The sequence below is a fragment of the Pleurodeles waltl genome, chromosome 11 (assembly GCF_031143425.1).
Source record: "Pleurodeles waltl isolate 20211129_DDA chromosome 11, aPleWal1.hap1.20221129, whole genome shotgun sequence".
In the NCBI taxonomy this organism is placed as follows: Eukaryota; Metazoa; Chordata; class Amphibia; order Caudata; family Salamandridae; genus Pleurodeles; species Pleurodeles waltl.
The window spans coordinates 796,111,493-796,124,815 of record NC_090450.1 but is presented as its reverse complement, the minus strand read 5'-3'; the positions used below and the strand labels follow the sequence as shown (position 1 = coordinate 796,124,815).

The following is a 13,323-nucleotide window of genomic DNA, read 5'->3' as shown; positions in this document are numbered from 1 at the left end:
CATTCACATTTTATTTTGCGGGTCAGGGAGTTTCTCTTCCTCCATTTCAACCAAACACATACAGGTGAGAGAGAAGAGATGCTATAAACAAACTGCTCACTGTGTGTGCAAAACAGAGAAAACATTTTGTATTAGGTCTTAAGTTGTATTCGAAAAAAGCTGAATCTCATGTCTAAATCCACACAAGCTACAAGTAAGTATTAATGATGTTGCGAGAATCCTCTCCTGTTGCATTCGTGAACTCCCTTGGTAGTTAAGGTGCACATTCTTGTGGTATTATTGTGTGTAGTGCAATGAGCACCGTGGGCCTTCGCCACTAGTCCCTTTGGTGTGTGTGTGCATCGGTGGCTCCCAACACCATCTTTTAAGTGAATGGACATTAATATTTAGATTTCCGATCTTGCTAGAGCCGGAAGCACACCGGGTACAAGTATACACTCCTGTTTTTATCAAAGGAGAAATGGAGGCAGAGAGAAGCAAGCCTGGCTCTCCTTCAGGGCAGACATCTGGCAAGGACGGGCACCCAGCGCTGAACCCTCTAGGTGGAGTTCAAGTGTCTTTCTGTCTGAAACGGCGCTTCTGATGCGCAGGCATAGTGTGTGGGGGCCTCAGCACAGCCCTACTACTGTCGGAAGAAACAAGGCTGCAGTAGTACCTGCTGAGTATGGTGCAGATCCGCCTGGCGAGAACCCGCAGGCCCCGGGACTTCCTCCGTAGGGGAGAATGGAGACCCTTCAGCAGCACGGTGGCAGCCGGCTCTGGCGGCCCTTATCTTGTTGGCTGAAGCCCATCGAAGCAACGCTGGCTGTTTTGTGTTTTTTTCGCTCAGAAATTGAAAGTGCTCTTTGAAAGTCTGGCGTTGCTTCGCTCAGATCCCCTTGTCTCGAGAACGGGGCTGGCGCAAAAGACCAAAGCAGCAGCACCTCTCCGTCGGCCCTCAGCGCCTCATCTTCAAGCGCCTGTATCTGGCCTTACTGGAAATCATGCTCCATCTGTCAGAGTTGCAATCAGAATCCTAAAACGATAACGGACAAAAACCTTATCGGCGGCAGTGGGAGGTTCCGCTTCTCGCAGGAGGGGGAGAGTCGAGCACAACTGCACGTCAGGGAGGGCAATCGATCCGAGCCCGGTAGAAGCGCAGTGTGAAGGTTGGCAACCTTTCCGTTTCTCCCCGGGTGTCCTCGGCTCTCTGCAGTCTCTCTTCCAGGAGCTCCGGCTTCTGTCTCCGTGGGGGCAGACGGAGGAGAGAGAGCCCGAGCTGCAGCCTTGAAGCCCAGGCGCTCTCCGGCAGGAGAAGCTGAGTCCACTGGAGTGACGTAGGGGGAGCGCTGATCTGGAAGAGCTCAGTCTGGCCAACCAGCTTTGATGCAGCTCTGCAGACACACACACTCCCCCACCTTCCCCTCTCTTGGCCTTCTGCCTCTGCCCCCTCCTGCCGCTTCTCTTTTCGCTTCGCCTTCCTTTTCCTTAACCCACCCCTCGCCTCTCCTTCATTTTATCTCTTGTAGAAGTGATTGCAAAACTTTCTCGCAATCATTTCTTCTCGTTTCTTTGTTTCGTATTCTTGATCTATTCTTTTCCGTTCCAGTTTCCTCCACTGGGCAGTTTCTTTCTAACCTTTTTCTCGTCTAAGATAACAGCACAAGCGCAAACGCAGTTGGTTCTCTGTTGTGTTCGGAATAAGCACAATAACCGTAAAATGCATGATAATAACAGAACCTCAGGCAACAAAAGAATGGGCATGGGATCACAGAGAGAAGTGAAACAACTCTTCTACTTTACCTTTTTTAAAAAATTTAAACACAGTTCTGCCAGATGTGTTAAAAATGGCGAGGGATCGACAATGGAAGCGAAGATGGACCCGGTGATATTTATTACTGAAAAAAAGATCAAAGATCCAGGCAGTCGGCCCCCCTGACCGCAAGAATGCTCTAACGATTTAACTCGAAGGTAGAATGTATATATTAACTCGGGGCCATTCTCGTATTCAAATAATCAAGCTGTCAGAGAGCGCCGAGAATACTTTTATCTCGACTTCTTCTCTCTGTGCCTCCATTCTTACTTGCTCTCCTTTTTTTTCTCGATTAGTGTCTGATTTTGAAGCTAAAGTTGAATAGGTCAGTGCAGAATGAACACCCTGTCAGCCCGGCCTCCTCTTTGTATGCACTGAAGAGAAACAGACAGGGACACGTTTTGATAAGGTTGGAATAAATGTCATGGTTTGGGTCATCGCTACCTCCCTCCCCCTCACACACACAAACCAGTGCGTATTGCCGTCCTCTTCGCTGCTTGCATATTCCGGACCCATGGAAGAAGCGAGCAGCGCGAAATAGAGGCACAGATCGTGTGAATTTTGGCACGTCAGCATTACGCGCACATAAAACGGAATCTGAGGAAAGTTTGCCTTGAACACACGCTCTGCGTGATTATATTCTTCCAGTGCCACACTCCATAGCGCCAGGTGTACGTGTGCCTCATTCTGAGCCCGGCACGGGGACAGCGCAGGGGTGACAAGGACGTCTGAGCCCACCTGTCTGGCACCACGACTCTCAGTTTCAAAGTTCCACCCATGTGATCTACGAGTCTACCTCAACCTTGAGCGCGGTGCATTTAATGCGATCCTCTGGCAATATGAAGTGAGCGTAACTCCTGGAAAGTACTTAAAGAACCCTGAGCGGTTGGGGTCGAGTATTCCACATATAAATGACACAGGGTGCACATTAAGATATTGCAAAAGTCAAGGAGCTGAGAGTTTTTTTTATTTTTTATCTTGGCGGGTGAGCTGATATGTGCAGAAAACTAGACAGCGTTGCCGGCAATGTGCGCTCACGTATGTGCAAAAAGACCGTGTGCTCGCATGGATGAATGTAAACGGATTTATATTTATGACATTCAAATATTTATGTGCTTACATCTACTTGCTTACAACCTTTTATTCAGGAGTAATATTCATTACATGTATGCATCAGACAACATAATCCTAGGTGCAAAAACGATGGAAATGTCATCACGGTGGTATACTGTTGGCCACGTGGTTTGTAAATGCCCGCAGAGCCCCACCTTTGGTTTTGGAATATAATTTACGTTATCCATATATGCAGGTGTACAAAATTAACTTGAAATGCTAAGAATAGTTAAAAGATATGACATCATTCTGGTTACTGGTTGTTTGTACATTTGCGTTATGTGTTTCTGAATACCGCGATTGCCATATTTACAATCCTTTATTTTGTGCTCCAAGGAAAATAAGACAGAAACAGTAAAACAAGTTGCTTAGGATCACACGGTCATTCTGGTGAAGACACCAGATTTCTTGCTCTTCCCAATTAAGGTTCTGAGTTTTTAATTCAAGCAATAGACAGCGTCTTGCCCATCAGATCAACATTAGATGGCACCACCTTAAGTTTCTTCTTTAGTCCAATGGAAATAAATTAATACTTATACTATATTTAAGAACAGTTAAAGCAGAAACTACCCTTTATCCTTACTAGCCACCTGTTCAATGTAGCAGCCTGGGGTCGTGTTTTGAAGAATAGCATGCATTTTGAAATACGACGACTAATCAGTGAGGTGAATCGACTTGCCCTTCCGCCTCTGTGGTCATTACCCCTGACACAGTGAATGCTGAAGCTGAAATCTTGCTAACAACAATACGTGATTTCCCGCTAGAGGTGCCGGCTGGGACTTAGCTTCGCCGTGTACAAAGATGTTCTTTGCAGCCCCTCAAAAAGAAGCGAAGCGCGTAGCCTGTGTTCACAACGTCTAACAAATACGTCGTAACGGGCCTAAGGTGACTGTAAAGAAGGACACTAACCTCTGTACAGGTCCCCGCCGTTCTTTTCCGAAACTTCCCAACGTAGTAGAAAAGGGACCCGAGGATGCGATCTGCCCAATCAGGATCCCTTGTAATATCGCGGCAACTAGAAGGTTTGTGGTCTTGATCAAATTGAATATTACCGTTTATGACCAACCATACTCCTATAAAGTAAGGAAGAAAGCTCAAGGGGTATTTCTTATCACGCAGTCACTGCACCTATAGGACACAGCAACGTCACCAGACACGCAACTGGCCCCTCTGACATGCCTGGCTGCCTCCCAGATGGAATAGCAAAGGAATTCTAACGTGTGTTCTCTTTAAAACTCAACAATGATTAGCCTCTGACCTCAAAACTAAACACACACAGAAACACACGCGAACACGCACACACCCACACATCACCACATTCACAACTATATCATATGCTTAGAGTCACCTTCACCACACGCGGGAGACTTACAGCGAGACCACTCGAACGCACACGTCTCTTCCAGAAAGGCACCACAACACTCTGCGCACCCTGCCAAGCCCCATGGTAACCCACACCACACATCTCGCGCGCTGCCATTGCACCACACCATACACCCACCACACAGCACACAGTACGTGCACTTGCGCACACCACAGGCATACATACACATATGATCATGTGCGCTCGCTGACTCACGCTTCAAGAAGCTTGCTATGCAATCTGTATCTGAAAGGTGGAATTAATAAAAACAAACACAATCTTTGTTTTGCGATTTTATTGAAGTAACAATAAAGATTGAGTATGTGCTGACCGTGTGTTGCTGCACTTCACAGTGTCTTGGCACCCCACTTGACCGGTTTTATTATTAGTAGGAAAACTTGTCAAATGAATGTCCGAACACCTCTTAATGGAAGGCAGTCAGGCCTATATATAGCAAGTGATAGCCTGGGTAGTTGCACATTCAGAGCTAGTAACCAACTATTTGCCATGGTGAGAAAGTAGTTACTCAAATAAACTCCATCTCAAATCTTCCTGGAAGCTTCCGCAAAAACAAGGGGCACCGCCGACCTAGTCCTAAAATCTTTAAGTCAATGAGCTGCTTTGTCTGTGGTGAAAGAGGAACATACAGGCTGTTGCAAATTCCCTTTTGCATGAGATTTTCTGTTGACGAAGACATTTGTAATTGTCTCCTCAAACAGGCGAGTGAAAGCAGGACTTGCTTGTGAAGACACAGCTGACATCTTCTTGACATCTCTACAGGTGAAACTTCAGTTCGGCGGACCTTTTCGAGGTAAGTTGAAATCTTTAACGCAAAATACTATATGTTCTCTGTTTAACAAAGTTCGGGCAAACATTTTACGTTTCATAATGATTTCAAATCACGTTTACACAGATGTAATGTGTTTAAGACACAGTGTACTGGCTCGGAACACTACTAAATATTGGAGTGCCTTTTTCTCTACTTCCTTTGTCTTGAGCGGACAAAATTGTACTTTCAGGTTTAGGGATGTAGTCGAGTATTCAGCACTTACCAACTTAGTTTGACACCGTGAACATTGAGGGAACACGTGAGAAGTGTAGGAGCGGGTATGCTAAAGAGGCTATCCTGGGTGGAGAAAAAGCACAGCATTTATCCTTACCCAGCCCTACATCTGTAACAACCATCAGCAACATGGATTCCTGGATATTGCTTTACTTGATGATGTCAACTGGGCGAATTAATAGGTATTGTGACATTATTCAATGGATGGTCCCCTAAAATAAACCGACAAGCCAAATTGGTTGTGTTTTGAGAGGTATTAGGCCGAAACTACCAAGAGAGCAGGCTTGAAGTAAATTCACTGCAGCCCCCCATTTTTTTCATGTGTCGGCCATGTTCACCTATAGTCGGTCTGAAATTCATTTTATTGAAAATCTGTGACATTTTTCGAGAGATAAACGGAAGTCCGCACATTGTATTTCAAGCGCTGTTTCTCTACCCAGTATTAGTTGGACTCTATATGACGTGTTCCTGGAGGTTGGCTACTTATTTATATGTCTGTCTATGTGTATACCCTTAGTGGCACACGCGCGTGGTGCTAGTAAGCCGATTATGTGATACTTTGTCTTAACCAAGGGGGATTGATTAGAAATTCACTAGACATACACACACTCATGCGCACGTTGTGGGTAAAGGGTGGATGAATTGTATATTTTACAAGTAAGGCATGCAGCCATTCCTATCACCTCCTGGCTCTGCGGGCTTTTTATACCCCACTCCTCCTGCTACATGAGCTATTTTTAATTCTAAGTGATGAGAAACAAGCCTGCACGCCAAGGTCATTTTACGACCTGTCCTCTGTCTTGGCTTAGATCAGTGTGCGACGGTGTGCCATCATTCTTACACGTATAATGTTCGTGGTTTTGTGTACATAACTACAAAATAAAAAGTCAAGTCTATTGGAAAAAATATTTAAACACAAGAGCAGCGACTGAATGTTGCCTTCCCCATACACTCTCTCACACACACATATATATACACACACACACTCTAATTCTCTCTCACACACAAGCAAAGACAAACACTCTACCTCGTGTTCACAAAGCAGGTTTCGTTGCGGATTTTGTAATTTCACAAACTGAAGGGTGAAAAGATAGTATTTACACCATGGTTACTTACCTTAAAGTTATTATTGGTAGTCGTGTTGATAAAAATACACAAACACGCACACCATACATTCGCAGACATTAACGCATGTATCTCTAGACCTGCACTTTTCATGGCACACCAATAAACAGGCATATATGTGCAAGTGGGAGTTCCAAATTGCACACAAACAGATTTTCAAACTTAAGCATTCCTCTAGATAGGTGTATACATACCGATGTATGCAGACATGAGAAATACAAAACTTAGAACGGCCGTCTGTACTGCAGAACATGAAGTCATGGGTAGAATCACGCATGGATATTGCATGGACAGGACGTGGAAGCGGGAGAAAAAAAGTTTCTTTGAAGTAGCGCCCGGAAAATTCAGCTTTTTCTTCCGTGCATTTGTCAATACTTTTCCCCACGCCGATGAAGTCTTTATTTTTCCAGTTCCCATATTTATATAAAAAATCGAAAATGTTAAATACCAAACATATCAGTAGAGTGTAACGAAGTTATTTTTAGTATTACCTTTTGACTGTTGCCTGTGAGTATCAAAGCTAAATAAAAAGATTTCGAATACCTACACACTCAAGGTTCAAGATGTTATTACACTCGAGAACTCGTAGCTTTGCAGGAGATACCATGGGCCAGTGACAGAACAGGAGTTGCATTACAGAGAACATTGGAAATGGAGAGAACCCCAGTTTTACCTTCAGAGTTGAAACAGTTCAGTAAATAGTTTGCCCTAAGATTTCGAAAGCAACAGAACAGTTATAGTGACGCCATTTACATACTGGATGCTGATGATAAGTTTAAGGTGAGGGAGTCAGTGTTTACAAGTGGTTGGGGCAGCCGCTTGTTTCCTTATACATGATAAAAAGGTCAAGAAATAAGGATCCAGAACTCAGGAGAGAGAGCAAATAAGGAATAGAATCGGGTAATGCTCGATGACCTAAGCCATGTGGATAGTACATACTCAGCTATTCTTACAAACTAGTCGTTTTTTTTTTCTTTAACAATTTAATTTTAGTGAAATCTATTCGGTATCAACTTTTTCTTGGCCTTATGTATGTATCCTTCATTCCCTTCTTTTTGATTCTGTCCTGGCCTTCTTCGCCTCTCTGTCACTCGGATTCTCTCTGTCACTCTGTCTTTGACTCTTTTCACCCCCCCTTGTTACTCCTTTTCATTTATCCTCTTTTGTTCTTTTTGTCCTCTTATAGCCTCTCTCATTCTAGAAAACAGCCTCGAGACCTAGGGAGTTCTCCCTTTACATTAGGCCATGGGTGGACACTGTACCGAACAAAAGCCACTTGGGACTATCGCGTTCAGGTGGTAGGAGAAGTGGTCACATCTGCCTGCAGATGATCAGTTGAAACATTAAGTCTAGAACAGGTTTAATAAGCGGAAGTGAAATGGAGGATGCGGCAATTCCCGGGTCTGAGGTCGGGTGCTGGGGTATCGGCCCATCCGCATAGTCTGTTCCCCGTCTTTGGTTTTTCACCCAACCCATATCCAGAAGTCCTGCTTCGCATTACTACGTTTCGCGCACGTACGGCTAATTTAGCTAGCTGGTCCCGGCCTTTTACCATATGACTGGCTAGAATTGTTTTAGTGTACGTTTATTTTAATCGTAAGAGGGGGACTAGGTTTGTAGAGGTGTATTAGAGATCTACTATACTTTCTGGAATCTTGAACTTTGTAAAAGTATTCCTATATAAGAGGATACACTTGCATAACATTCCCAGTGTGGGGACAAGGTTGCTAGCCTCTTTCTCGTGTCAGAGAGAACGTGATATGTCCCTGGGCTCTCTGGTTGCATTCCTTACGGTCTATGTTGCGGGGACAGGTCAAAGATTGGGGAGTGCCCGCTCCTAGATGGCTGTTTGAGGGTTATGTGAGCCGGCCAGCAGGAAGAGGGATGAATGGTTCTGAAGCAGGACGCCCAGGATTGATTGTTGCCCACGACCACCATCTCAGTCAGTTGTTGACCTGGGGGCGTGCACCAAAACAGAATTTGTTGATGCAGTTGTTTCTCCTCAAATTTGCCAGACAGTTTCGTCCAGCTATATTTTGCAAGTTTGGCGATTATAACATTAATTTCTTAAATAAATAATTTCTGTACACTTGAAGAGTTTCTTTAAATAAAAAAATAGTGTTCTGAAAATTCATGTGAGACTATCACTAAGCAAGAGAAAATGTCATAGGAGTGATGTCACTATTCCTTGGAAGACGTTTCCTACTCAAAGTAAAGGCCCACAAACCAGGAAATTATGTAAAATTTTCAAACCATGAAATCTCCCAAAATTTTACAAAATTCAAGAAAGGCAAAAATAGTCGAATTTTGCAAGACTTCACAGTTGTAATATCAATGTTGCCAGGCCTAGTGGATTCAATTACATGTCCGGTTACACACCATGGTCCCTCTTGCTGCCTTTCTCTGCTGCACCCCCTTTATGGAGGGGGCATGCCGTTAGTCTCCTCTAATCATCACCCTTTACCCCATGGACGTCATTTAGGGGTCGCCAAGGGTCGCTGCGACCCATGGCTTGCCCCTTGCGACCACTGGCCCTGCCTTTGCGACCCTTGGCTTCAGAGGTTGCAAAATCAGTCCCAGACACACACAAATGCGTTCCTCTTATTTGCCATTTCTTTTTTACACAAATAGTGAATACTATGTTATTTTTCACAATTAGTGTATTAAAAAATGCATTACAGTTTGCAGAAATTACCCTCTCTGGTACCTGAAGTAGGTTAAAAAAAGATAAAGTAATGGTTAAATGGCGTGTGATGTCACCTCTGCTTCCACTGGCATTTTTGTGAATTGACGTTCATGCCTTACCTCACCGTTCCCAGTGACAGCCGGAGACCAGGCTTTGCCGTTTGGTTAGAGGTATACAAATCTGAGGCAGTATTTATTAAGTAAACATAAATACAAATTCACACCATCACTGGGTATCACCCTTAAATACAAGTTGTAACACAGCTTTTTCCCTGCAATATATATAACCAGTTAGACATCAGTCGCCTACAACCCAAATACTTACCTGTGCATCAAAAACATTCTGGGAACTCATGGTTTGCCCTTCAACTTCGTCCCCGATACCTCTGGGGGCCCTACTCATGGCATGAGTAGGACAACGGCTCTTATGCGAATCCTTGCTCTCTATAGTCGTGCACGACGCCTACTAGCCACAGGGCAGCTCTACCTGGGCAGCCCTCACATCCGCCGGAGAGATATTCTGGGCAACCTGGCCATGTCATAGCCCCCCGGCGCTGACAGCATCCGCAATACACCCAAAAGCCGCTGTACAGAAGTGACAACTGCGTAGGCGACCAACCCAACCTCCGCAAAATTGCAGAATCTTTAACGATTGCGGAAAGTACCCCATTTGAGGTACAGGAGACATTAGTGACATATATAACAGTGCTTAATTTATAAATAAAAAACGTGCAGGTGCCCAAGCCCTCCTCTTAAACACTCGTCTGCTGCAATTAAATATGCGAACACGGAATACTGAGGCAGCATAATCCTGAAGCCATCTCGGGCCTCTTCAATTCATTTAAAGACACTCCCTGCCCCTTCAGCTCACTCTTGCAGCTTTCTGCTTTCTCCCATTTTTACACTTTTTCTCTTTCTCCCTCTATCCCGTGCGTATTTTTTGCTCACAGTAAATGCTTGAGGCATAAAAATAAGTGCCGGCTTTCAAAATAAGTGCAGGTGCTCCGCACCGGAACCCACAAGCGCAAATTAAGCACTGCTCTGTAACTAACTTCTTGTGAGATGGCAAGGGGACCTGAGGTATCCCCGCCGAACATAAAATCACACCACCCCAATATGAGGAAGGCATACCATAATAAATTAACATAATGCAATACCATTGGATCTATCTAAAACAGAAAAGGAGAGCTAGAGACAACTGGCGCTCCCTACAGCATTATACATATGGCAGAAGGAACCTGACATAACATAAGGTGAAAAACGTACACCAGACCGAGTCTACCCACAGGGATGCGTGAGTAACGTAAGATTCCCGCCATGCAGTGGCTGCTAAGCCGCGGGCCTCGGAGTGAACGGAGGCAATGGTCTTTGCGGCAAGGAGGGCTGAAGCAAAGAGTCTGATGCTTGCCTGACTGCGCCCTTTGCCTGCGTGGTCCTCTGACCAGGCCTATCGACAACTGGCCCCGAGACCTTCCCTTGGCGCAAGCTCCAGGCGGTATAAGATGGCGGGTCAGGCCCAAGGTGGGGGAATCACCTGCTAGATGGTCCGCCATTTTGTGCCTCCCGAACCAGCGGTGTCCTCCATAGTGTTGACTTTACCCATATCGGGAGTGTCTGGACATTCTCTCGCTCTCTCCTTTGCTGCACCTATACTTCCATGTATATTTTCGATCTCTTTATAGCTTACTTTTTCTATTCCCTTCCCAACACTCTCTCTCTTTTCTCCATTCATCTTGTTTTTCTCCATTGAGGTACAAACCCACAATCCTCTGTCCATCTCTAGTCTCTCCTTACTCCTATGCACACACGCATTTCCCCGCTGTCTATTATCTTTGCACTCAAATGCACTTTATCTCTGCCACCCCGTATGCATTATCACTGCCGTTAGATTGTATAGTGGGTGGGCGAAGCTCATGGTCTGTTAGCTCAGTATCGCAGTGGTGCTGTGCGGTACTCCTAGTGTAAACTCGAGTGAGAATGGATGTTGTACCCACGGCATTCTGCAGCGTTTATTAGTAGTGATGTATTTTTCTGCAGGTAAAACCCATGCAGTGGTCAAAACTATCACAACTATTTGTCACAATAGCAGCAAGCATTGTACTGCATCAACGGCCCCAAATGCCTCGGTCATCGTCCAACCCCTCCCCGAACGAAGTGATTGTTCGAGAGTCTGAAGAACCTCGACCTATGCATGTGTGGGAATATTGTAGAACTCAGCTCAGACCTTTCTCTGCAAAAGCTCTTCATACTAGCATTGCAAGCACACTCTTCTGCTTCTGTCTGCTTTATGTGCGAGGTGCACACAGAGGAACTGTTTTGCGGTAGAATATAAAAAATGTTTCGTTGCCTTTAGCAGCATATATTTACGAACAGTTTTGCACTGGACATATGAACAGGTGGAATCTGAACACACTTTCGAGGTACCAACTTTCCAACAGATTAACTAATGGAATTTACAAACACATTACATCTCAGACGCTCCCAGCCCTTTCCCCCTTTCTCTTGACATCTCCTACATCTAGTAATTAGCATATTCTCCAGAGAATCCTTGTGTAGCCTGTTCGCTTGTCAACAACTTGGAATCTTGAGCGACAAGGTAATCCACCACTGACAAGCGGCGTAGGAAGCGCTCATATTCTAACTGTTCTTGTTTTTGGTATAGAGGTGCACGGGACAGCAACCGGCATATTCACTGCTATTTTACCCCACCAGGAAGCAGTGGACATAGAATTTACAACGGGGACCTGATGAGCCCAATACGAGAGAGTCGGTTCAGAATGCAGGCTTTTCGAACGTCATAGGCAGAAAAACGACCAAATAAAACAGTGCATTTGCCCTAAATAAATAGAGTAATATGCTTTTGTATCCTCAGATTGGCTTGTCCAAGACATCAAACGCGCCATAAGCGTGCACGTGTCTCCAACACCGATAGTGACAAAAAAATGCATGTTTACATGCGCTAAACGGCGGTAGTACACACGCTGCAGTATTTCGTCGTGCGCCCTCCTTCACACACACACACACACGTTGAGTTTTATCACTTTCAGTACACATACCTGTTGGAATAGGCGTGCGTGTTTATAAAGCTGTAAGGAGAGAAATAAAATGTTCATAGACAAAACAAACACATTCTCACCAACAAAACAAACACACAAGAGTTAACCTGCTATGTGGATGCGTATCTCTAAAAAAGGAAACAAAAGCACAGACAGCATAAATAAACACACACATCTTTTCACCCCACCCCGTGTACAGCGTCGCCCATACACGCACTTAAAAAGGTAGAGACACGGGAATGCACTACTTATACAATCACACAGCGTCTGTTCCCTCTCACCTACCCATAAAAAAAACGCGACTTGCTGCTTAGGTGGATATTCACTGTTGTTGACAGAGCACACCACATTATCATAGCTGCAAACTATGAAACATACTTTCTTGTTTAAAGTCCTCTTGTCCCAGGAATATATTAACTGGTGCCAGAAAGGGACTCAAAACACAGACCCTTGGACATTGGAAAAGGCACATGCCCTAAGTAAACAATGCCATTCTCCATATTAAATAAGCCTGGTTCTAGATGGATAGATCCTTTCTACAAACTGCAACACATGTTACCTTGAGTGCAGGTTGCTGCACTAGCAGTAAATCACGTACAAAATCTGGTTTACGAGCAGAGCAGGAAATTCAGACCGATTGATAAGTGCTCCGAGCGCCGAGCTGCGGCTATCAGCCGGTAGACTTTATGACTTTCTGTGGTTCTTGCCCATGTCTTTCCTGGGTTTCCTAAAACATCCTGAGGATTAAAGAGCTTGTTCATCGTTGGAGCCCCTGTGTTGGCGCCGAGTGTCTCGTTATTAATTCATTATTCCATCCCTTTCAGAAAAGAGTCACATAATTACGGCAGCGCTGACCCTCCCCCAGACGCCACCGACAACTCTCCAACCCGTGCAACCAAAAAACTAAAGAACTTTAGTAATGATAATTGCAGTTTGAAATCTATGCACTCGGCACACAAATGCAGCTATAGTGCTTGTGCATCTTCCTTAAATTAATTCTAGCTCTGGTATATCTGTCTGTGATGGTGAATTCCTAACCACATTTATACATTATAGAAAAATAAAGGTCCATGTTTTATGTGGAGTCGAGATTCGCACATTATGTTTTTACATAGGTTACATTGTT

At 44.7% G+C, this 13,323-nt stretch overlaps 1 protein-coding gene across 4 annotated transcripts in view; it reads right to left on the bottom strand.

The window, feature by feature from the left end:
• The window catches only part of TBX5 (T-box transcription factor 5), a 399,833-nt gene extending 386,931 nt beyond the window's left edge, over positions 1-12,902 (bottom strand). Inside the window, exons 1-2 of one of the 4 annotated variants that reach the window (XM_069214522.1) lie at positions 4,278-4,295; positions 3,815-3,978 (exon numbers count right to left, since the gene is read on the bottom strand). Coding sequence is in view for 1 of the 4 variants with exons in the window: in XM_069214524.1 (XP_069070625.1) it covers positions 9,467-9,483 (17 nt within the window). In the remaining 3 variants the exon portion in view is untranslated. Of the gene's footprint in view, positions 1-655; positions 1,407-3,814; positions 3,979-4,277; positions 4,296-9,466; positions 9,489-12,756 lie in introns of those variants that run through there. The other 3 variants (XM_069214523.1, XM_069214524.1, XM_069214521.1) reach the window with 3 other exon arrangements.
• Between the last annotated feature and the right edge of the window lie 421 nt (positions 12,903-13,323).